Source organism: Pantherophis guttatus, chromosome 4 (genome assembly GCF_059756535.1).
Source record: "Pantherophis guttatus breed Tessera chromosome 4, ASM5975653v1, whole genome shotgun sequence".
Taxonomy (NCBI): domain Eukaryota; kingdom Metazoa; phylum Chordata; class Lepidosauria; order Squamata; family Colubridae; genus Pantherophis; species Pantherophis guttatus.
The window spans coordinates 51,466,727-51,493,517 of NC_142066.1; the positions used below are offsets into that span (position 1 = coordinate 51,466,727).

A 26,791-nucleotide genomic window follows, 5' to 3' on the forward strand; every position below is an offset into this window, starting at 1 on the left:
TAATGCTGTTCAGTACCCAAAGAAAATCAGCAATCTCTGGACATGGAGACGGTGGAGTGATGACAATCTTCCCATTATCATCAAATAGCTGAAGAAAAAGAAGGTAATATAATGACCTGGAATGCAGAAATGGATTTTGAAAGATTGTGGAGAGATTTAAGGGAAGAATTATTTTTATTCCTATGAAGAATAAGGATGGGTGGCTCTTTATACAAGGCGCATTACACCTTCATTTGAAGAAGCAACGTCATAGCAGATAAAAATGCCATCTTTCATAATAGAAGATGAATAGGAATAGTAGACATCAATTTGACATTCATGGTGGCAAAATGAGACAAGTTCATAAATAGGGCAAAATAAAAGTGAAACCAAACCTTTCATGGCAAACTTTACAGAGAGGAGATCAACATCTGTAAAGAATTCTAGCTCACTGCATGTGTTGAAGGACTGAAACTAAAGAAGCAGAAACCATCACACTCAGGCCAGAAAGAATCATGATATAAATAATGTAAGTGCCTTCCAATTTCAAAGAAATGCTAAAAGTTCATGGGCATGAAAGGGCAGAAGGAAGAGAATTAAAACTTAAATCCTAGGATTGATAATATCACTATATAAATATTTGTAACTTGACTTCAGTATTCTGCATTAGGCAGGTCTCCTACATATGTATGACTCCTTTCTTGTCTTTTACAAAACAACTTACCTAGAACCTTTGAACCGGTGAGGCTTCTAATGTTATCTAGTCCATGAATATAAGAAGAGTTTCTGAGGAGTAGAATTCTGAGCACATATAGCCTGAATTCTGCTGTAAAAACTCCCACTAATGGATTTCAAGAAACTAATAGTACCTCCTTTACTTTGGAATTGAAAGTAGACAGAATCAAATTCTCCAAACGTGAAATGAAAGAAATTGAGGTAGAGGTGGTACATTAACTCTTGATAGATAAAGAGTAAGTTGGGTTGAGATGGTTGAGGAAATAGAAAAAGTTTCAGCAAGTAAAATGCAATAGGAGAATGAGTTGTGACTATAAAAGTCATCACAATGTGACAAGCATACACCTGGTTTCATCTTTAATGGTCTTTGAAAAGCCTAAGGTGCATTGCTAAACTGGTCACCCAGGATACTGTTTTTAATGATGAAAGGATAAGGGTGGAACATAGGGTGACCAGTATATATCTGTAAATTATGGACTACAACGTTGCTTGATGCAATCTCCTACTTCAAATAAAATCCACGACAGCTCAACATGCCTTCCAAATTATCAAAAATGCAGCTCACTAACATGCTGGAATGACTATAATGTGGACCAGTTGCCTTGGATGCAAAGAAAATATGTTCCTTATTCAGATTGGATGTTTAAGCTCAGAAAGTTTACAAAGCTATGAGATAGTAACATCTAGACCAGGGGTGTCAAACTCAAGGCCCAGGGGCTGGATCTGGCCCCGCGGGGTGCTTAGATCTGGCCCGTGGGGCTACCATGGAAACAGTGAAGGTCCAGTCTGTGGTGCCTCTGTCAGCAAAAATGGAGCTCCGGACGGCTACGGGCGGCCCTCCAGAGCTTTGTTTTCTCTGGCAGAGGGTTGCAGGAGGCCATCACAGATGAAAACGGAGCTCAGGGACCCCTTTTTGGTGGCAGAGTGCTCAGGCCACCACAGGCGCCCCCGCCATGCCCCCCCCAAAGTCAAATACAACCCTGATGCAACCCTCAATGAAATAGAGTTTGACACCCCTGATCTAGACCAAAACTTTTCAGACAGAGGAAGAAAAGAACAGAATAAAGAAATATTTTAAGATAATTGTGAGCTTAGGGAATGAAGATGCTACTGCTATGGTTACTTAAAATGGAATTTATTTATTATTGCATTGTTTGCATATAAATTGCAACTCCCACCAGGAATTCTGGAAGCTCTGGAAATTTCTAAACAGGCTCTGTTGAGGAACATTAACCAACAAAAATACAGCAAACAACACGTAGTAGCTGCAGGAAAAAAGTTCTGTTAATCTGGTAATAGTTTTCAGGCTAAAAAATACATAATCATAAAAAAGCATAATTTCAAACGTTCAGGGGCTACAGCTGTCATTAACAGATGCACAGAGTAAACCATTATGGATAGATTAGCTATATGGAATTGTAACCCTAGACCCGTGATGGCGAACCTATGGCACGCGTGCCAAAGGTGGCATGCAGAGCCCTTTCTGTGGGCACGTGCGCCATCACCAGTTGGTCTTTGTGCACGCTGGAGAGCTGGAAACCCAAATACCAGCTTGCTGGCACACACATGCACACCAGCCAGCTGGTCTTTGGGTTTCTGGGGCTCCAGCGCATGTGCATTCCAGTTTGGGCACTCGGTGCTGAAAAGGTTTCGGCATCACTGCCCTAGACTAAAAGGTTCTCCACACCTGGTTTAGAAACTTTATCGAAAGTAATTTCCTGAAAGAACTGCAATAGAAAAACATAAAGAACATAAGAGTTACCTGATGGATAAAACTAATTCGCTCTGGTATGCCATTTCCACAGCAGTGATCAGCAATTCACCATTATTATATGTATGTGGAAAAGGCATTCAACCCCCCTCCCAAGTTTTCATACTATTCTTGAATGTCTTAGACAACCCTAATACACAGACCTGCCTACTGTTTTTTGAAAATACCTTTGGAGTGTACTCAGCACATTTGGAATGGTAATGAAGATTGTGTTCCCAGGTTCGGGAGAACAGAAGCCATTTTCAATGCATAGTAAAATTACACACACAGCACTTCTTTTGAACATCCTCTCCATCCCCTGGGCTTGTACACTGAATAAATCACAGCTCCCATTTGAGCAAGGAGATCCATTAAAGTGATGGAGAGAGAGGTGTCAATAATTTATCACTTCTTTTATATAATTTAAGAACTTCCTCAGTGGAGAGCAAACACCAGCAAAGTATAGATTTGACAAGGTTTTGATGCATGGTGGCCTGTCGCTGGAGGGAAACGAGAGCTTGAAGATGAAGGACTTCCTTCAAACAGAAAAATAAAGAAAGAAAATAAGAAGTACTTTGCATATTTGGCATTGTTGCTCACAAATAGAAGGATACTGGAGCATTCCCTTTATCCACTAGAATTACAAAGAGATGTGATTGAAACTATCCCTCATTACGTACGTCCATGATGGAATCTGGAATTTGGACCAGATGATTCATCTGGAATGGCAGATTACCTGAATTCCTATTGTAGAATATAATACTTCAAGAATAACCTGGCTTAATCAAATTGAACATCCAAGAATTAGTCTAGTATATTATTTCTAACTATAAAATCTCATGCCTGGATGTGCATAAGCAGGACATGAATTGCATCCCCTCCTTTATCAGTTATTTGCCAACAGCATCTGGTATCCAGAAATACATTCTTCCCAGGGGGGCCCATTTAAGTAATATCTCCCCTATCTCAACACCATTTATTGAGGCTTGTTTAACTGCATCCTAACATGACTAGATTTATTCATATATATCTTCCCTTCCCATACTTCCAGATGTTCTGACAGGATTTATGAGATGTAGCAAAAAGAAAGAACATGACTAGATTTAAAGTACTTTGCATTATAAGATTTGTATAAATCTTGACTTGTATAAATTAATGCCAATTTACAATTATTTTCTTATTTTTTTAAAAAAATATTTATACTTGTCAAGGGTAACAAAAAACACAGCACAAAAACTCTCTCTCTTTCTCTCTCTCCCCTTCCTTCATCAAAGAAACAAATAATATAGTACAAAATAAACAAGTGTTCAATTACCATGTTACAGGGACAAAAGTTACCCCTGATTGTTGTAACCGTCTTTATAAGACAAGGTAATCAGCTTATCCAACCTTGAGCATAGTTCAAACCCAGCATCTTCTAGCAACCAAAATTTTCACAGAAAAGACCAGTCGCCTAGTAAAAACTGCACAATCTCAATTTCAAACCATCCTGTGCATTTAGTAATAAGGGGAAAACAAAGTTCCAAGTATAAAATATAAGGAACGGTAGAGGAAGTCATTGGGAATTGTCTCAATAGCTTCATCCGAGAATGGAAAGAGGCTCTGTGAGTATATTATTGATCTACTCCTCCAACATACTCAAAGGTAAAGCATTAATTGTTGCCAATATAAACAACTTCCAGCTTGTTAAACACAGTACAACGAAGAGAATGGAAGAAAGATAATTACAATTAAAAGTCCACTATAGAGGCTCCCACATTAATTATTTGAAATTTTGGATCTATTTTCTGAAGCTTAGGGGCATTCAGTTTGCTCTGTACCAGAGGTGGGTTTCAGCAGGTTCGGACCAGTGGAGAACCGGTAGTGGAAATTTTGAGTAGTTCGGAGAACCGGTAAATACCACCTCTGACTGGCCCCTCCCCCATCTATTCTCTGCCTCCCGAATCCCAGCTGATTAGGAGGAAATGGGGATTTTGTAGTAACCTTCCCCTGTTTGGGAATGGAGATTTTACAGTATCCTTCCCCTGTCACGCCCACCAAGCCATGCCTACCAAGCCATGGCACACCCACCAAGACACACCCAAAAAACTGGTAGTAAAAAATTTTGAAACCCACCACTGATCTGTACCATGGCTTTCCTTGGAACAAACTTTAGTAGAGATTGGACTGAGAGAATGTAGTAAGACAATTCCAAGGCTACCTATTTTTCCAGGTAACTTTCTCAACAAGAAATGACTAGACTGAGGACCCACCACAGAAAATCAATCTGGCCAATATTTCAAATAGGAAATTGTCCTGGATGCTTCAAAAGAGGAAGTCCAGTTCAAGCCAAATAAGTACATTTGGCATCGACTGAGCACATATCCGTTTTTATTGAATTGCTTCTAAGGCCTTTGTATCTTTATAAATGCAAAAACTGTCCTCATATAGTGAGAGTCTTAGCATCTTGGTTCTTAAAAATTTACTGTTGCAGAAAACAAGTTTTTATTGTTGTAACTAGTAAATCTATTTACAGAATTGGAAGCCTCAGGGGTATACCCTGTGGTTTCTTGAGTTTGCTGCTTCCAAGCTGTGATAGATTAAAAAATAAATTCCTGTATATTTAAAAACGTTGATCTTTTCAAGTTGAATGTCATTAATTTTGTACTAGTGGAGGCAGTTGGCACAACACTTAGTAAATAAAGCCACTTTCATTTTTAAGTAATTAATTTCTTATTTTTTGTCATGGCAATATGCTGCTAGAATGTGTAGGCTCAATCAAAAGCCAACCTGAATTTGGTACAGAATGATGACATTGTCAGCATAAAGGATGATAAATATACAGTTGTTGTTTAACATCTGTGGATGTTAACATCTTTTTGAAAACACATGTACAATGCAAATCTCCTCTACTTAGGGACATTCTTAGAAGTGACACCTATTACATGACTACTCAGCATCAACATGAGATATTATTGATCTCATGGAATATAAAAATTCAAGATCATTCCCAGCTAGAAATTTAAGTAAATTTAATGGAGTCACTAAATTCTCCAAGCCATCATTTAATATAAAATGTATTTTAACCCAAACAAAGTCAGTTGATGTATGTTGAGCCTCTACATTAAATAAAGAGAAATAGTCTCAGGATATATTTTTTTTAATTTGGGGGGGACGGGGACTGCAACATGTTGAAAAAGAGTATGCCCAATAGGGAGAAGCTGCCATGATCAACTTGAGAAGCCAATACAAGCAGACGTGAGAAAAATTCTACTGCTTCCAATGACGTGTTGCCACTTCAGCTCCAGAATCTAGTTCAGGATTGAGATTTCAATCAATCCTAAATCATGAGTCAAACATTTTTGTGAGCTATTTAAAAGCATTTAACAGCTAGCAGATCTAACCTGTCAATGGTGGTTCCTAGCTTTGCCTCCTGCAATTATTTCAGAGACTATTAAGCTTACCACACATGAAAAATGGCGAAGATACTTGAGATGTGGTAGATTGCTAGTTCCTGTAAATTTCAACTTAAAAAAAAAGGCAGAAATTTAATCTGGCACTTTTTTTTATCAACAGTTTATTAAGAACGTAATCACTATATATCTTAAGCACCTATATACCTTAAGCACCTATCTGAAATTTACCAATTGGATAATTCAAGACACGGTGCTAGCTCAGGAGACTTAATTATCACTTTATGATCAATATATCATTTTAAATCAGTTGCCTGTAAACAACTATGTTACTTCCATTGATAGAAAGTTTTTGATTAATTTCCCTAAGGGTGGTTATAGATGAAATTAGCAGTAACATTCTTAGTTACCAGCTACTTCTGCTTTTTGTGATGCTAGTTCAGACCTTGTGGTGTTTCTGTACCAATCCTCACTCGAAAGGGAATCAAACAGGACTTTGTGCTTTCAATCACTGGAAATCTATTCTGAGATTTTATACCAGCCATTTCAGAGACAGTAACCCCCAACTTCTCTCTACACGAAATAAAATTAAGAAAGAACAAATTCTAATAACTTCATCAGGTGATCTTTCTGTTTCTACATATAAAAGTGCCGACCTTCATTATGAAAAGCAGGGACCATCCTTTGGTCTTGATCAAAGCATCCTATAGCTATGAAATAAATATAAGGGGCAAACTAGACATTTTATGAAACCTTGATGAAAGAAACTCTCAGTATAATTTTGCCCTCATTTTTTCCCTCACTATGCGAAGGGAAGTGAATAGTGTCTTGCCTCATAGAAACCACTGTCAGAGGAACACCCAAAAAGGAAAAAACAGAGCAGGAACAAGTAAGAACAGAACTACCCCCCACCCCTTTAAATAATTCAAGGTTAATTTCATCGCAGGGTAAGGCAGGGACTTATTGACATATATTAATTTAAAATAAACAAGGGATTGTATGCATGTGCTTGCCTTGGAGAATCTCCACATTTTATGTTTTAACCTACTAGCCTTCTGTTTCCTTTCCCCTCAAACAGATAAGTGTGGAAACAGAAGTTTGGCTTTGAACCAGATATTAAGGCTGCATCCAAGAGAATCCTCCTTTCTTTCTAAGAGGAATAACAGCTTCATTTGTCTGCCTGAAATACACAAAACTTTGCTCTCTTTGAGCCCTTTACACAGGTAACCCAATCAGACACACTCAGGCATCTTCACAGGAGGAATGGCACATGTTGACTGCATGTTTTGCATACCAGAATCTCCAACTCTGATCCACTGAGATGCCACTGAATAAACAGGACCCTTGTTCCTGACATTACATCTGCACATTACATCTCACAGCTGGATCAACAGATACCCTTGTGCACAACCCATTTTAGCTGGTAGTGTTTGCACTTAATTCTTATAGTCTTGGAACAAGGACAGAGAGAAGATAAAACAGCTTGCTCAGATCTAGTACTTAATTTAATAACAATTCTTATAAAGTAAATGATATATGGAATATAAGAATAATCAAGTTCTGTCCAATGCCTAAGATGTATATACTAACACATTCTAAAAAAAGGGAACAATACCAAAAAATATAACCTTCAGCTTCAATAAAACAGAGATTATATAAAATATTGGGATTCCGGTCTGCTTGATTAACACTATCTCATTCTGAAACTAAGATGTCTATTGTCAAGAGGAAAAAGGATGCAAATATTTGTTTAGTTATACATGTAGAAATTTAAACAATAAAGTAACATTTATAATTATTATACATTAAATCAAAATAAGTAATAACCCTTCTAACAAAACTCTAACAAGGGGACATTTGCCTGCTCCATTTATCCAATTTTTGGCAGAACATTTCAGAACATTCTCAAGTTTTTGCGGGCTATGTGAGACTATGGAGCCATTTTGTGCATCTTTGTACTGTGATCTGCTCCTTTATGGCTCTCTCAAGTTGTTCAATGACAGAGCTATTCTACCAAATAGGAGAAAACTTATCATTACTCGTTGCTTTTTTGATGATTAAAATCAGTTGGTGCACTGGCAACTGAAAGCAGGTCTTGGGTTTCTAAAATTATTTACTTCTACTTATTCTTTATGTGATCACTGAAGGCAGAGTTAGGGTTCCAGTCTTTTCCATTACCGCAAAGCCATGGACCAATATTAATTTTTATTCATAATACTTTACGTTTGCAAAAGGATCTTTAGGTGGAGGCGAAATCTAGAAATTCTATAAAACAGCATATATTTGTTTAGTAACCTATCTTTTATTGACTAAAGATTTCAAGCTTGCTTACAATATTGATTAAATTGATTTTATTAAGATCTATTTAACTCATAATGGCATAAAAGAATATTGTATAGGTCTATTTTATAAGGGATTTGGGTTGTCAATATGAATTTAAATTTTGGGCTCTGCTATCCTATCCTATTTTTGTTGCCATTTTATTTATTAGTTTACTTGTTTCATCTTTATCCTTTTCAGCAACAATGCCTGGAATTATCTGGGGGTTATAGGAATTATAGAATTGTATGTTTCTGTGTATTATCTATTCCACATCAGTTCCTTTCTGGAGAATTTAGCCAAAAGGACAGGATCTAAAATTCAAAAGTTGGGAGTAATTTGGACTGGGAAAAAGAAGACTCTGACCTCTCTCCTTTCTGATTCAGGGCAGCTGCATTTCAGGGTGTGGCTGGGAGGCAAGGGCTGTATGTGGCTTCCTGACTAATGATAAGATCTCAGCACAGAAGGGCCCCAGCATGCTTCGCATTCCTGTGCTGGTTGGAAAGCGCAGAGAGCCAGTCTTTTACAAATAACAGCAAACAGATAACACAAACCAGGGAGGCCAGAAAAATCATTGAGTTCAGTGTCTTAAAACTTCCCTTATTCCTGACTCAGAGCTAACTAGCTTTTTGCCAGGAGCTTCAACAGAGCAATGAACTCACCCTTGGCAATATATTCCTCTGAATATATTTCCACTACAAAATATACCTCCCTCTAAATGTGCCAGTATGGAGGGAAGACTTCCAAGTCTACAGCTGTGGCTTCTAGATAGGAGCATCTGCAACTCTAACAATTTTCCATGAGTGGGTTTCTCTTCTTGATATAGTAATTTTGCTTTTTTTTTTTAAAAAATGTTTTATTATAAGAAATTATAATAATACAATTTTATCCATCCGGTTACATAGTATGGAAAAAGAAATAAATACAAGTTGTAAATATTATACATAAGTAGGTAATCTTTGCAAACCAGTTACATGGTAAAAAACAAAAAAAAATTGTGTTCACATATCATTTTTGGTGTATGTATATATGATAATCTTTAACAATAAATTAGTAAATACATAAATTATGTCTTTTGCTTACCCATGTAACCTTTCCTTGCCTTATTATATTTCCTACCATCCACAGTACATCTTCTCTTACTATTTCATTTTTCTATTTCTTGTACTTGCTCTGGTCTCTTCCCTTTTTATTTCAATTTCCTCTTCTCTAACCACCCGTAATTTTGCTTATTAAGTTTACCTCCCTGAACTGTTATTAGTGTTATGTCAGCATTTCTATACAGGAAATCCTTGACTTACAATGACTCCCTTAGTGACCATTTGCAGTTAAAAATGTTGACTGAAAAAAAATGACTTATGACTAGGCATTTGTTTGTTTGTTTGTTTGTCATATTTCTATGCCACCCACTTTCCGAGGACTCTGGGCGGCTTACACCAAAGACAGTATACTAAATAGCATATTGCCCCCTAACAATCTGGGTCCTCATTTTACCCACCTCGGAAGGATGGAAGGCTGAGTCAACCTTGAGCCGGTGAGATTTGATCCGCTGATCTGCTGAACTAGTAGTCAGCTGAAGTAGCTGCCGTACTGCACTCTAACCACTGTGCCACCTCAGCTCTTGCACTTACAACTCATACAGTATCCTCATAGTCACATGATCAAAATTTGGGTGTTTGGCAACCAACATGTATTTGCAACAGATATAGCATCCTAGGGACATGTGATTGCCATTTGTGATCTTCCCAGTCAGGTTCTGACAAGCAAAGTCAATGGGGGAAGCTAGATTCATTTAACAATTGATTTGCTTAACAACTGTGGCAAAATACGTCATAAAATCCAGCACAACTCACATAACAACCTTAACTTGCTTAGCAATGGAAATTGCTAAGTACATCATAAGTCAAGGATTATCTGTAGTTAATAGTCCTGGTATATTTACAATTGAATTTTATTTAGTGTTCATAGTTTGTGCTAGCCTAAATTAGTGTCAGAATAGTCATTAAGAGTTGCTGAGAGTCAGTCAGCATTGAATAATATTATTATCCCAGGATGTGGGTCAAATAGAAAAACAGCTCAAGGTGAGGACAAAACACTAGTGGTGATCTAGAATATTCTTTTCAAAGGATACTTATCTGTTGAGGAATGAGGTCATATTCAAGTAACTTGAAGACCAAGCCTGAAGACCTCATGATAGCCTCATATAAGCAATATCTGTCCTAGAACATATTCAATACCTTCAGAGCACCTTCGGGCAAAAACAGATGAACTATAACACATTTCAATGAAGCTGATCCACCATTCGTTTTTCCCCTTACTGAGGTTTCTCAGAGTCTGTATGAAAGGTGCTGGTCTACATCTCATAATAGAATTTCCAAGAATTTCCAGAGGTCAGTACAAGAATGCCCTTATATTTCACAATGAGTATAAGCAGATATCAAAGTGGTACAAAAGGAAAAAGCCTCATCCCACAATTTATATAATTATGCAAATGAAAACCTATATTTGCTTAAAGTACAAAATGTATAATATATTATAGGAAGGAAAGTAAAGAGTTTTAGAGCCCTGAAATTTTAAAATTCTGTTCTGCCTCATGATGTATATGTGTGCGTGTGTGTGTGTATACATATATGTGTGTGTGTGTGTGTATGATGTATACCCACACATATACACACATATGTATACATGTGTGTATGTGTATATACACGCACAAAATTGCCTAGCTAGTTTCTAACGTATCTCCTTCTTTTACACAGACAAAAATGGAATCTACAGATTCCCATCTGGTTGAGTGGCATCATACCTATTTCACTGCAGAGGGGGGGGGCGAGCAGGGGGGACATTAGCAACATTATTACATCTCATCAATTTGGCCAAGAGCCTTCTCCAACTCCTCCACTGAGAGTCATCCACCAAGCAAACAAGCTGCATTTCTTTATTAACCTGTCTGTAAATCCCAAAGAGAGAATTTGCTTTCTCACAAATAGCACTTTTAATTTCCTTTTAATGAAATGGTATGGGGTCTTTTTGTGTGGCCTTTTTGTGTTTGACTAGATCAGATCAAAAACACTTGAAAAAAAATATTTACTTTTACTTTTCAGTAAAAAAAAAAAAAAAGCTATCATTTGTTATACCAGGGACCTTATGAAAGAACTCATATCAAATCAACGAGGGAAGCTGTAGTGTGCTGTAGAAATGCAGCAGTTAATGGAGCAATCAGCATTGTGGTAGCATATGCATGAATTCACTATATTTTTTTAAAGTGCATTTCAATGATTCCTCTTCCATGTAATTCCAAATGTTCCCAGTTTCCAGATTAAGAATTCATATTGGCAAACAGGAATCAAACAAAATGCATGGTTTTTAACATTTTAAAATTTACATAACTCTTATCGTTATAATCTGATATCCTTATTATGTTTCACTTATCTTTTCCTGGTAAAAGTCCAATGAAATCTTAACTTCCTTTGTCTTCTTTACTTCTATTCATTAGTTGCTCTGGCTTGTTTATTTTTATTATTCATATTGCATCAATAGAGTAGAATGTTCTACTCCAACTCTTCCTGTCCTGAATACTTGCTATTTAGATGCACGAGATAAACAACTAAGCAGGCACAGGCCTTAAACTAATCCCATGGTAGATGGCTATCAAACATATTTTGTGCTATTCCTTAACTAGGGCAAAATTAAGCTATACAGGCATTTTTACACTAACATCCAAATAAAGACATATAGCGCTCTTTCATCAAAAGATTGAAATAACTATTGTTGCTCACTGAAGATTCACATTTGCCTTAATCCCTTGCCTTACAACACTAATAACCTCATAGGAAAGAAGTATGGGCAAAGGGAAGGCAATATTAAGTGTGGCAGAATGGGAGAGAAAGTAATAAATACACATAGGCACTTTCTTCTGCTGCTACTTTCCTTCTCAGCGGGACTTGCACAAGAAAACTTCCTAACGGGCCTCATTGTTGATTTGTAAGTAAACATATGGTGTTTCTTTTTTTTATCTGCAACTACAAAACATTAGGGGGAAAACTATGATAACATAGTTGAGTTGAAAGATAGAAGGCCTAATGACCACAATTACTTTTGAGAGTTCAAAGTACTTCTTCATACATTATCTCAGCAATTATTATGATAAGCCTGAACCCGATTGTAACTTAAGAAAACATGAGATAATAAAGGCCTTCCTAAGTATTTGCTGTAGAGGAAAGAATCTAGCCAGAAAGCCTCTCATTTACAATTACAATTTGGGCAAGGATGATAGGAGATACAACTCAATACACAACCCAAGTACTTCAGCCTATATAATGTGTGTGAAAAATTAGTATTGAAATTATCGTGAGACTAAAGTGGGCATACCACCAGAGATCTTCGTTTTGAAAAGATGTAGGGAAAAGCAAGATTTTATCAAGATAAAGTTGAAAAAAATAGAAATAGAAAAGAAAAAAGTAGATTTATCAAAGCATGATTTTCTATCTCATTTTCACCCATTAAATATAGTAAGAGCAATCTAGTGCAGGACCATAACAGCCTGGGATGTTTCAGATTCAAGGAAATCCAGTCTCACTTTCCTTAATTTTCCCTTGCTGTATATTATATTTATCATAATTGTGTAAAGTAATAACTCTAGCCTCTATAGGAAAATAAAGATCCGTTCACATTCTTGAGTTTATCATATATGACTCTTCATAAGAGTCATATTATATATAGGACTGGCTATGATAGGCTGTCCAAGGAAGAATTGAATCTGAAACTTTATTCTTATTGAACCCTTTATATTTGTTATTTGTCTTAATTGTAAATGCTCATTTGACTGAGCCTCCTCCTCCTCCATACAAAGCAATACAATTTCCTGCACAACTGGAAAGTATATTTCAGGGAGAAAATCTAGATAACCTACCTTTTCTCTCACATGTTATTTTTAAATTTGTGGAGACATTTCAAATTCCTGAAGGAACATTTAGTAATATGAATTTCCAACCAAAATGCAAAGGGTACAACTGATAAAATGGTTTGGGAACCTAGGAAACTGCAGCCAAATCCTCTACTGGCAAAATTGACTAACTCAGGTTTTCAGGTAAAAATATTTCTGGTTTTACCTGAAAATGCCAGAGGATAGACCTACAACTTTCTGTATCCAAAGTAGAATCTCCAAAACTGAGACACTAGATCTTTCTTTTCCTGTTCAACTAGGTCTGTATTTCTGAAATAAAAACTGAACAGATCAACCTCACTACACTACCACATCCATTCTTTTAGCAGTGCCCCTTCATCCATGCCATGCCTTCAAATTATTCAAAGGCTGGAAGATGTTTAGCATATCGCATTAAGCATTAAAGTGAGGGACCTATCCAATATAAAAAAAACAACAACACAGGAGCAAAAAATTAACTCCGGACACAATGAAGCACGTTAATGATCAGAAGATGATTTGCTTTGGTGACAGGAGACGGCCTTGAAGGAGGGGAGAAATCTTGTATTGTTTTGATATCTTCTACCTTCTGCAACTAGATCCTTTCACAATGATTTTAACCGATAAATTAAACCCCACTTGAAGAGTGGCTTCTAGCATATGCATGAAAGATTCTGGACAATTTTCTTAAGTGTCTCTTTCAAGTGTATAAAGTGAATTGTATATTCCTGTGTTGCCAAAACCCTACAAATCTGGCTTGCAATAAAATATTGTTGGTCAAGCTTATTTTACTGATATAGAGTAACTAATTTTCCAAATAGTTACTTTATACATTGTACTAATGAAGTACCATAGCAACAATTAAAAAAACCTAACTACAATTTATGCACAGTCCAATATAAAAATATTATTTTAAAGACTTGGACAAATAAATGAGGCTTCTCAAGACAAAAATACAACACACCACCATTATAAAGATGGCTCACAAAACAAATAAAAGTTGTTGGAGACCACTTTCAAGTTGCTTATTCATACAGTGTCTCTTCAGGTTTCCTGCACTGATCACCAAGGTCTGCACAAACATATGCGTGAAAGGAATTAAGACTTGTTAAGGTTCCTGTAGTCCGACTGATTATAAATATTCTTTGTAAAGTACACTAAAACATTAATTAGCATTGTGTAACACAGTAGGATTCTATTTAAAAAGTTATTTGAGAGCATTTAAGATTATGAATGTAACACTTGCATGCAATCTTTAAAACTGTTGTGTCTTTTATCACATATTCCTACAGGAATCTAATTACAGAATTGCAGAACAACAGAGTTGGAAGGAACTTTAAAGTGTTCTAGTCCAACCCGCTGCTCAAGAAGAGACCCTGTACCATTCTGGATAAATGGCTGTCCAATCTCTTCTTAAAAACCTCCAGTGATGGAGCGCTCACAACTTCTGAAGTCAAGCCGTTCCACTGATTAATTGTTTTCACTAGGAGAAAATTCTCCTTAATTTTAGATTGAATCTCTCTTTGTTCAGCTTTCATCTGTAATTTTTTTGTCTTGTCTTAGATTGTCCCCCACCTCTCTGTAATAGTGCCTAAAATATTAAAAGAATGCTATCATGTCACCCTCTTCGTTAGACTAGATATTTCCAGGTCTTGCAACTGTTCATTGTATAGTTTAGCTTCCAGTCCCCTAAACATCTTTGTTGCTCTTCTCTGCACTCTTTCTAGAGTCTCAACATCTTTTTTGAATGTGGTGAGCAAAATTGGATGCAATAGTCCAAATGTGTTCTTACCTCTGCAGTATAAAGCTAGCAGTGTACTGCAGCTACCAAAAAAGCCAAGAAAATTCTAGACTATCTGGGATGAGTTTGATCCTGTGACCCCTGAGGACGTGGACAGGATTCTGGGCAGACTGAACGCGACCACTTGTTTATTGGACCCGTGTCCTTCCTGGTTAGTGCTGGCTTCCCGGGAAGTAACACGAGGCTGGCTCCAGGGGATTATAAATGCTTCGTTGGGTGAGGGTGACTTTCCCGCCACCTTGAAAGAGACGGTGGTGAGGCCTCTCCTCAAGAAGCCTTCCCTGGACCCGGCAATTTTGGGAAACTATCGTCCAGTCTCCAACCTTCGCTTTGTGGCGAAGGTTGTTGAGAGTGTGGTTGCGCAACAGTTCCCCCAGCACCTGGATGAAACGACGTATCTGGATCCGTTCACGTCGGGCTTCAGGCCTGGGTACAGCACGGAAACGGCATTGGTCGCATTGGTAGATGATCTCTGGAGGGCTCAGGACAAGGGGTGCTCCTCTGTCCTAGTCCTGTTAGATCTCTCAGCGGCTTTTGATACCATGCTGCACCGGTTGGAAGAGTTAGGGGTGGGAGGCACTGTGTTGCAGTGGTTCTCCTCCTTTCTCTCTGACCGGTCGCAGTCTGTGTTGACAGGGGGGCAGAGGTTGACTCCGAGGCCCCTCATATGCGGGGTGCTGCAAGCATCAGTCCTCTCGCCCCTCCTGTTCAACATTTATGTGAAGCTGCTGGGCGAGATCATCCATGGTTTTGGGGTGAAGTACCACCAGTACGCTGATGACACCCAGATGTACATCTCCACCCCAGACCATCCCAACGATGCCTTGAAGTGATGTCCTGGTGCCTGGAGGCCGTGCAGATCTGGATGGGGAGGAATAGGCTCAGGCTCAACTCATCCAAGACCGAGTGGCTGTGGTTTCCGACGTCCCGATATAGTCAGTTGGTGCCATCACTGACTATTGGGGGCGAATCATTGGCCCCCATGGAGAGGGCGCGCAACTTGGGCATCCTCCTGGATTCACGGCTGTCTTTAGAAGAGCACTTGACGGCCGTGACCGGGAGGATTTTTCATCGCCTGCTTCACCAGGTGCGTCCCTTTCTGGATCGGGACTCCTGACGCACGGTCACTCATGCCCTTGTCACCTCCCGCCTGGACTATTGTAACGCTTTCTACAAGGGGCTCCCCTTGAGGAGCACCCGGAGGCTCCAACTGGCGCAGAGTGTGGCCGCACGGGCGGTAATGGGAGCGACATGGTGTTCCCATGTAACACCCCTCCTGCGCGAGCTGCACTGGCTCCTGGTGGTCTTCCGGGAGCGCTTCAAGGTTTTGGTTACCACCTTTAAAGTGCTCTATGGCGCAGTACCTGGGTACTTGCGGAACCGCCAACTACCACCAATAGCCTCCCACCGGCCGGTATGCTCTCATAGAGAGGGGCTCCTCCGGGTGCCATCGGCCAAACAATGTCGACTGGCGGCCCCCAGGGGGAGAGCCTTCTCTGTGGGGGCACCTACTATCTGGAATGAGCTCCCCCCAGAGATACGGAGGATCCCGGATCTGCGCACCTTCCGCCGCGCTCTAAAAACCTTTTTATTTCACCAGGCGGGCCTGGCCTAATTTTCTTCCTCTTTTTAAACAATTTTTAATTTTTTAATATTTTTAATGTTCAAAGTTTAAATTTGTTTTAAATTGATTGGGGTTTTAATCTGTCTGGGCCAAACTATTTAATTCGATTTTATTTCTGCTTTTAAATTTTGTATGTATATATTTTATTGTTGGCTGTTCACTGCCCTGAGTCCTTCAGGAGTATATAAATCAAATAAAAGTAAAGTAAAGTAAAGACTACATTAACAGAGGTATATAATCAATACCATGTGAAGTGTTTATAAGGCCTTGGTAAGACCACTTTTCAGATACCGTACCCAGTTTTGGTCCCCACATTTTATTAAAAAAACATTGAGATTCTGGAAAGAATAAAGAGAACAGCAACAAAGATGATTAGGAGGCTGGACATATGAAGAACAGTTGCGGGAATTGGGTATGTCTAGTCTAGTGAAAAGAAGGACTAAGGTGATGTGATAACAGCGTTCCAATATTTGAGGAGATGTCACCTATCTTCCGAAGCATCAGAAGGCAAGACAAGAAGCAATGGATGAAAACTAACCAAGGAGAGAATCAATCTAGAACTAAGGAGAAATTTCCTGAGAGTAAGTGCAACCAGTGGAACGGCTTGCCTTCAGAAGTGTGGGTGCTCCATCACTGGAGGCTTTTAAAAAGAGAATGGACAGCCATTTGACTAAAATGGTATAGGGTCCCCTGGTTGAACAGAGGGTTGGACTAGAAGACCTCCAAGTTCCTCCCAACTCTTATTCTGTTATAGCGATACTAACACTTCATGTGATCGTAATACTATCCCTCTGTTGATGCAACCTGGCATGTATTGGCACTTGCAGCACACTGCTGGCTCATACTTAATGTTATATGTAACCTGGATTCTTGCACATTAAGAAGTCCGATTAAGATCACTGTGTATTCTTAAATGCTAACTAAATTGAATTACAATGCCATTAAAAAAATTATGATACATATGAATCAAATCAAATCAAATCAAGTTTATTACAGCCAATGACCAAGAATCAAACCTTTGTCATTGACTTGGCCCTAAATCTACAGACATTAAATTTTACCGAGTGTTTGATAATTCATTTTGAGCAAAATCAGCTAATTACTAATTTTCTGGCTAATTTTTGGAAATTTTTTAATATCGTTCCTGACATAAAAGCAAAACCCTAGTGCTTTATTACTTCTCAGAATCTTAATAGCTTTTATTGCTTTCTGTTCTTATTTATCATCATATGTTTTTGACAATTATATCATCAAGACTGAATTAATGTCTATTAGGACAATTATAGCTATCAACATATTATTAATATAATTCCCATCAGGAATTATATATAACATTTTATGGTTTATAAAAATAAATGTTTACAGTTATATAAAAAAACTGAAAAGTAATTGTTCCCATACATCAGTTAAGAAATTCTCCTGAAGCTTTTTCTTGTTTTAAAACAAACTTAGTTATACTCTCCATATTGGACTGATTATATTTCATATTTTATTCTGGTTATATTTCATCCCAATTCTGTTAAATATATGAATTCAGGTGGAAGTCAAATTTGCTAAAAGAAAGGAGACTGGTTTAATAGCCACTGCAGTTTTTGTTTGAAAAATTTTTACCATGGTACAATTTTTTAAATAATCAAGGAAGAAAAGTATATATATTTTAGAGTTGAAGGAATTAAAGCATCTTCTACTAAATACAAATGAAATAGTATGCAGTATTCTGTCATATTCCCTTGAAATTCTACACCTGTATGTTCCTGTTCATTTTCACCACAGACTATAATTTTTGTAATTTTATTCTGTCTTAACCTGAACATAAATTTTTTGGTTATATTTCTAATGAATGCTAGTTGGAGAAGGTTTGTTAAACATGTAAATTAACTTTAGTCCTACTCTGTAAGTGCTGAATGCAGCACATCTTGGTAAGGAAAGTTATCAACTGCTCTATCTTTATAGAGCAGTTATCAATGAAGGCATGTCAAGCCTAAATCTGAAAAGATTCTTAAATATTACCTAGGTTGTCATCAATCCATTTTATGTCTCTATAAAAGCTCTACAAAGGTTAAAACATCTGGGCTTTGAAATTGCACTTTGCTTGACTTCCTGTAAAAGCAAACAAAATATTATTTCTTCCTCCAAATAATTTCTAGTTTTAGTTTTTTGATATGTTGTAACATAACCAAATAACCAAAAATGTTTCCCTGGAAAAGATCAGAAATGGGGTTAGAATAAACTTCCTAAGACTAGAAATATGAAGTTTGATTATCTATATACTTAATAGTCACTGTTCCTATTACCTGGTCCTGCATATTCTCCATCCCTATTGTTCTTATAGGAAAACTCCAAATTTAAGACAAAAGAAAGCAGATCATATGATATTCACTGCAAAGTAGCTTCTTTTATTTGCTAAATTATGATATTTGGGGATAAAATATGATTAGCGCACAATATACTGCGTAATTAATTGGTATAATTGTGTTTACAGTACACAAACATAAAGCACAATGGGTGTGCAGGAGAACGTACAAACTACGTATGAATCAAAAAACGCATGGATAGACTAGCAAATATGTACTGTTATCTGGGTCTTTAAAAATATATGAAGTTATCCCATGAAGAAAAAAGAAAAAGAAAGGAAGTGCTACAGAGCTTGTGATAAACTTCACCATCTTTTCTGATGATGTAGGGCTCCCTTTCCCATTTAAATCTGTGCCAAAAGGATTTCCCTTGTGAGCCTTACGGAACTGGTAGAGATTTCCCTTCTGCGCCATGCAAAGCATCAAGAAAGCCAGCTTCAGCTATAAATAACCCTCTGCAGACATCCCTGACTTCCGGTTCTGCAGCTCCCTCCTGCTGCCTGCCCATCCCTCCCAGCCCGTTTTTCAAAGGCAGAGATGAAAATTACCAAGGAAAAAAGAGAACACAAATTCCCCAAAGATTGCAACCAAATATGGGGTTTCTTTCTTTCCCACCCCCTGATTTTCTCATGGGAAAAGTTTAAGTCAAATGGGGAATGAAAATGACAAATATCAAATATTCCCTCCCTCTCCACACACAGAAAAAATCATTGAACTACATATGTATGCATCCATATGCATTCACTTACAAAGGTACAGATTTGAAGGAGGGGTGGTTCTGTTTTATTTTGTTTTCCTTTAAAACAGCAGGAACACATCCATAGGGATGGCAAGGAGTGGAGCCTGGGTGGAAATCAGCAAAGCAACTATCCCAGGGGGCAACTCTCTTGTTTTATTCGCTAGTCTATTCACAGGAGAGGGGAACAAAATACCAGGAGCCAAGCAAAGCAAACAAACCTGACTGCCAGAGAAAAAAAGTGGGGCTGAAAGAGAATTCCCCAGCCAATCCAATGTAGACAGTGAGGGGACGTCAAGCATTTAGGACAGGTGTTTTTTTCAAAGATGGGGGGGGGGAGAGAGAAAATCCGATAAAAACAGCTCTTAAAGATCTAATGAGCCCACTTGCAGATTAAAGGCCAAAGGGAATCTCCAGGGCAGCTGTTTTACTATAGCATTTTCTTCAACATCTATTAGTCTTAGTTGTGTAAAGGATATGAACAATCCCCTTTGGAAAGCAGGAGTTGTTGATTTTTAATTTGATGTTATTTTGATACTTGAAGAAACACAGGAAAAGAAAAGCCATTAAATAATTTAAAATATTAATAGTAGCAGTCATGTATTGTGCTTCACAAATCTTTATTCCTCTGCCTTTCTTCCACAGGAAACAATACGACTTCTTTGTTTATTAATTATTTAATTTCGTATAGCCGCCCATCTCAAAAAGTGATTCTGGGCAGTGAACAATTTAAAAATAAAAATAATTAAAATACAAAAATGAAATTATTCTATACATATAGCTCATGTTCTGTGCAAAGATAGCTTTCCTCACATGTGGTCACACCATGAGCTGCATACCGTACATGTGAGTACTGAACTGTGAGGCTGAAAGGAGCCTATGTTTAAGCAAGTCGGATTCTGCATTTGATTGTGAGGATTTTTTTTTAATTTAATGGCATTTCAAACTGCTTGAGAACATGCCTTCTTAGCTATAGGTTTTTGAATAAATATAGGATTCTCTATTTTAACATTCTTTATAATCTTGTATATGTCAATGTTAATGTCTGAAGATTCTTTATACATCTTTGTTAATTCTTTGTGACCAATGCAGCTACATTTGCTCCACCCTAACTTGTCCAAAGTAGTAGCTAAAATGAAAGAAAATGTAAATGTTTCATGCAACTCTTGAACATAGTAATGCCTCTTCTATGAGACACATCTATCTGAGAACCAAAAGACTGAGAACCTTTTGAAATAAGAAGGGCCTTTTAAAAATGTTTTATCAGGTCTACATTGCTTTATCTATACTCTGATAAAGAATATAGATACGATAAACCATTTAATAGGAGAAGTCTATCTTAAATAAATTCATAAACTTTAGGGAAAGACAAGGAACCACGATTAGATTGATAATCTGTGCTTTAAAAAAATAGAGTGAGCAATAAATTAACCTATTGGAATCTTCAAGGAACCAAGATTCAGGACCAATCTCAGCCTTAGAATCACTAGTGGATTTGGGGCAACTGTATATAGTTTTGTCCAAATTCCACCTACATGACATACAGAGTCTTAGAAAAAGAAGGGATTGCAGCAAAATGATTTTTCCCCCCACAATTGTATGCTTTCTTCCCACCAAAGCCTTCTGGGTGGCTCATAGGGGATTATTCATTTTATCCTCCTAGCAACCCTGTTAATGAGTTTGTTATCTAACATGTTTTCAAATATAACTACATTCTTGTCCCTGTGATTCAATATGAACTCAACTATAGCATAAGCAGATAACTAATTATGGGCCAGAGGAAGTGCCACTAGGGTTCTTATGAATCTGCTGAATTGCACAGAGATATACCATATTTTTCGGTGTATAAGACGCACTCCCCCCCCCAAAAAAAGTGGGTGAAAATGTCTGTGTGTTTTATAGAGCAAATGTTGCCAAAGCCCCGCCCACTTCCACCCTCCAACCTCCAGCCTCTGCCTCCCAATAATTTGCCTCCTTGTAGCAAACAGCAAGCAGCCTGGTCAGCTTCGGCACAGCCTGATTTAGCACGAGAAGCTGATTGGCGGTTGGATCTGCCTCCCGGCTGTTCTAGGCTGCAGGGATCGCCATCGCCCATCACTGGTTATCGCTGCCTCTGCATGCCCCATTTTTTGTCTCCATGCACCCCATTTTCGGCCTATTCCAGGCAGCGGGGATAGGCAGCAGTGGTGATTCCTGCCTGGAATGGGCTGAAAATTGGGTGTGCCGAGGCTAATAATGGGATGCGCGGAGACCAAAAACAGGGCACATGGAGGCCAAAAATGGGGCGTACGGAGGCTAATAATTGGACGCACGGAGGCAGCAATAGGCAGTGGTGATCCCTGCAGCCTGGAACAGTTGATAGGCGGTATTCCAGGAGGTCGATCCAACCGCTAATCAGTTGCTCAGGCTAAATCAGGCTGTGCTGAAGCTGACCAGACTGTTTGCTATTTGCTGCAAGAAGGCAAATTGCTGGGAGGCAGAGGCAGATTTTTTTTTTTCGTGTTTTCCTCCCCAAAAGCTAAGTGCGTCTTATAGTCTGGAGCATCTTATAGTCCGAAAAATACGGTATATCCTACCTTTCTGTTCCAGCATTCAGTTCAGAAGATGCTCTGTAATACTAGCTTCCTCACTTGAAAGAATAGTTGTTGGTACTGAATAGTCAGGCCTACAAGAGGTTTACCATAAAGTGCTGCTTTATGTAGAATGTTGCTATGAGGAGGAGAAATTCTTATAACAATAGTTGAGCAGAGTTATTACTACAATACCAGAGATTCATCCATATCTGTTGTGTAAGACCCAATGTAATTTTACATTTTGCCAAAGTTATTTTTTTGCAAAGATAATACACCAAGAAGATTGTTATTACCCTTCTCTATGCCATTGGCTTCACTAAAATCTTACATTAAGGTATTCTTGTCTTACCAGAGATACATTTGATTGTGAAATGCATCTCTTTCATTGTTGGCACATGAACAAAGGTAAAAACAGAAATATCAATATTCACACGCTTTATTGAAGTAGATCATAGCTTTAACCTATGATTCCTAATGATCACTTTTGTAACTGAGATTTTCCCCGTTCAAAGTTCCTGTGAGACATGAACTCACTGGGTGGTCTTAGACAAATTTGTATTTTCAAGTCTTACTTTTGCAAAATGGAGATAGCACAGTCTGGCTTTATCACTGTATAGACTGCCTGGAACAGGCTCAAACAATAAGCATTTACCAACTTGTCAAACTTGCCCTGGATTACTCACTGCAGGAAGGCAGTTGTGTGTTGATCAATAAGAAAGATTAAGTGAAATCCTTTTCTGCATATAGGAAATAGCATATTAGGAAAATTATGCCAGAACTCAACTCTCTTGACATGCTGATTTTCTGCAGATAGAATAACATCCCTTAGGGAAGCATTAAATACAGCAGCTTTTCATCTCTAGGCTGAACTGGTATGGTCCAAAAAAACCCTTAACCCTCAATTCTGTTGGCTGTACAACTGCCTCTAAATTAGAATATATAAAATGTTTTGGAATCTCAGAAACTTTTATTGTTAGGAAAAGACAAAGTGGACCTATAGTCTAATATGGTCCATGAAAACAAAGGTGTTAGGTACTAGAGGGCATGTTGTAAATGAAGAATCCAAACTTATATTTATCCCTTGATTTAAGTATTCCTGCTGAAGAATAAAACAGGAATTAAACATTATTAGTAAATCAAAATAACAATTTATGCAACAACTATTCCAAAACGCATAATGTTATATCGGTGAAGTGCTTATTTCTCTTAACTTTGGTGAGTGGTTCTCCAAGAGAAAGTTTATCATTCAGTCCAAGACATTTTAGCAATTTATCTAAGTAGGGTTTTTTTTATTGCTGCAAACTCCACCCTCAATGCTGCTTCTCAAGTCAGAGTCAAACTGTGCTTCAAAGATTATTCCCCTTCCCTGTCTCCACCCACATCCAACCTTTTGAAACAAAAAACCTATATCTCTCTGGGAAAGAAGAAAGAGAAAAAAAGGGGAGATAGAAGGAAATACATAAAATTAAAATCCAAATCATAAGTACATTAGTCTGTACACACCAGGTAGGACCTGGGATAGATATTAGGGAAGGTATTAGAAACAATAATATTTACTTTTAAAGAAAATAATTAAGCTAGGGGGAAAAGTGCATTCAAAAATTTTCAGGTGAAAGACGTGTAATTTTAATAAGGAATGTTCGTGGCAGAAATATTACAATGGGATGCATGCAATATTTTAAAAAAAACATTCTGACAAAGATCCTGAAGGACTACACCCAACTTTTTATTATTTTCCAAAATCCTACTTTCCCTTTTCCACTTGCTAACTCACCCACCTAGAGGCAATTCACCTATGTATATATAGAAAGATTAAAGATGTGGTGTACTCTTTAGTTAATTGGATTTTGTCAGAGATCTTATCAGATCACCGAGATGGAAAAAAGAGGGGAGGGGAGCTTCTTTGGCACCACAAGTCTTTCTTATACTGTATATGCTTCCCTAAAATTTGTTCATATTTTTCAGACACACACACACACACACACACACACACACACACACACACACACACAAACCCTTTACAAATTTAAGTTTCAAGTATTACTTAGAGAGCATGGCTTAACAACAGAAGGATCAAATTAAACAGGCTGTGGAAGTAGCGTTCTAAAACTGGGAAGTGAGAAAGGCTCAAAGCAGAGAAAAGAAAGTACTAAAACGTGATATGTGAAGAACAGACACAGTTTTCTTTCCTGCAAATGTGGAGGAAGGTATTTCAATCTGGGGTGATGATAGCAAAGTTTCACAAGAATTAGAAAGAAATGCCTGATTCATGCAGAATTATTTTAAATACCATAATACTCTTGCTCTAATATGGATTTCTATTTTTTTAATGGATTCACTCTGCTTTCTGAGGCTTTTCATAAAATGGAAAAAAAAAACACCAAAGCAGAATTCAACACTTCAGACTGATTAAAACAAGAGGTGGGGATGTGATGCATTTAAGGGGGGAAAGTATATTGGGAAATCCTCTACCACTGGAAGATGGGGGGAAAGAGGGAAAGGAGAAGGAAAGCAAGATCTCAATAGGCATACCTTTGTAAAAGCAGTATCCAAGCACTACAAAAGCAATGCATTCTCAATCCTTCATCCTCACCTCCACCCACCCAATTATCCTACAATACAACAGAATAGGTTTTCACTTGCCATAAACCAACCAAGGATTTCAAATTCCATGGATGACAGATTCCCATACTGCAAATGTCCGCACCATTGTATGGCTCTCTAGTCTTTCTTAATAAGGTCACCTTAAAAGCTGGGAATAAGGAAACAGGGCAACGGGGGTGTCAACTTAACGCGGTCAGGTCCCGGAGGATCACATTATACGTACAGTGATTGGAACTGTTCCAGTGCTGGTTACGAACAGGGGTGCTGTAGGGATTGGGGTTCACAGCTCCTTTGTCCTGGATCAAGCATGCACGGTTCTGGTTGTAAAAATCCATCATGAAGAAGGAATTAGGGCTGCTGTTTAAACCAGCTACCTCCACACTTTCGTACATCTTCTCCAAGCAGAACAAGGGGAAAGAGGGGTTGGGATCTAGTGTGGAATGGGAAGGAGGGAATCAGAACAGAAGTTTGATGATGAAAGAGCAAAATTCTATAGTGATACTTAATTCACAGAGCTGAGGAGAAGTTGACTGGTTGTTTTCTGTTTTTTGTGCTGCTCTTGCTTGCTTTCACTCCCCCACCCCCTTGATCCCTGGTGGAGAGGTATTTAGGGAATCCAAAAGCAGCTGGGGAATCCACCAAATAGACCAGGTTGGTCACAGAAGGTCTTGCTGAAAGTTTTGAAAAAAACATCCAAAGGATAATATTCACATCTCCATTCTTCTATTCCAAAGGCATCCCTTGAAAATTAGGCTAGCAAGTTAGCCTGAATTATGCTTCACGATCAAGATAGATTCACAAATCCAAACAAATATTTTTTTAAAAAATTTAAAAAAATGTATTTTTACTTTTACAAAAATAATAGAATCCAAACAGTTCTGCCTTCTGAAGAGTAAAATTCTTTATAGAAGTAGGCTCCCTGGTATTAGATAGTATTTTAGATACATTTCCACCTCCCATTCAGTTCCATGCTTCCTTCTCCCAAACTAACAAGAGGAAAGGAGGGGAGGGAGGGAGGTTCTTTGCAGTAACTCTTTTCAGAAAAAATGGGAGAAAAAGTTTCAAGCACACATGCATACAAAAAAAAAAATAAGACTTCCTGTTAGAATTCAAGAATTCTTTTGCTATCTCTCAGAGAACTGGAGGCAATCATGGATTGCATTTACATGTATTAAAATTACATCTCTATCCCACCGCAGAAAGAGGAGGGAAAGGGAAGGAGAAAAATAATGGAATTATACAAATGTGTTGTCAGGTTCTCAATGCTTGGGAAGATGCCAGAGGCCTTGAATTGCCTTGGATGTAGAAGGATTTTTCTCCAGCCGCTTGGTTCTCCTCTCCCTGGGAAAAAGGAGTGTGTGAATGAGTGAGTGAGTGAGTGAGTGAGTGAGTGAGTCAGTGAGTGTGTGTGTGTGTGTGTGTGTGTGTGTGTGTGTGTGTGAGAGAGAGAGAGAGAGAGAGAGAGAGAGAGAGAGAGAGAGAGAGAGAGAGAGCATACGCACATGTGTTTTGTGTGTGCGTATGTATGTGTGTGATGTATAGGACTGATAGATTAAAGGCAACACAAAATCTTTCCTCGACTCGAAAAGTCAGCTCTCAACCAGCTTAACTCTTTCCTTACCTGCTGCGTGCTGTGTCTTGCGCAGCCCCAACCAAATGTGGAAAAGCGCAGGCTGGGGGAGGAGGGAAGAAGGAAACAGAGAGAAATGAATGAATGAATGAAATAAAGGAAGGGGAGGAGGAATGGAAGGGAGGAGAGAAAAAGGACGGGCGTTAAAAAAAAAAAGTCCCTCTCCAGCAGCTGTCTGTAGCTACAAAACTGCAGACACCGCATCATCATGTGTTTTCTCCATCCCTGGAGTGCCGCAAGGAAAAAAAGCAAGGAAACCCCCCCCCTCTTTTTTTGTGGCAAGGAATTGGCCCAGGCGGCCCCTTTTGCCTGCATCACCCCTCTCCAACTCGGAGGTTTCTGCTGTTCCTCCAGCCACCCCCTATTTGCGTAA

At 38.3% G+C, this 26,791-nt stretch overlaps 1 protein-coding gene across 5 annotated transcripts in view; it reads right to left on the minus strand.

Annotated features, from left to right (window-relative positions):
• The window catches only part of RARA (retinoic acid receptor alpha), a 204,794-nt gene that overhangs the window by 37,206 nt on the left and 140,797 nt on the right, over positions 1-26,791 (minus strand). Inside the window, exons 1-2 of one of the 5 annotated variants that reach the window (XM_060691647.2) lie at positions 26,410-26,671; positions 25,012-25,105 (exon numbers count right to left, since the gene is read on the minus strand). The exons of 2 other annotated variants lie outside the window; for them this stretch is intronic. In XM_060691647.2, coding sequence (XP_060547630.2) covers positions 25,012-25,105; positions 26,410-26,628 — 313 coding nt within the window. In that variant the 5' untranslated portion in view covers positions 26,629-26,671. Of the gene's footprint in view, positions 1-25,011; positions 25,693-26,409; positions 26,672-26,791 lie in introns of those variants that run through there. 2 more of the 5 variants (XM_034415769.3, XM_087892168.1) reach the window with 2 other exon arrangements.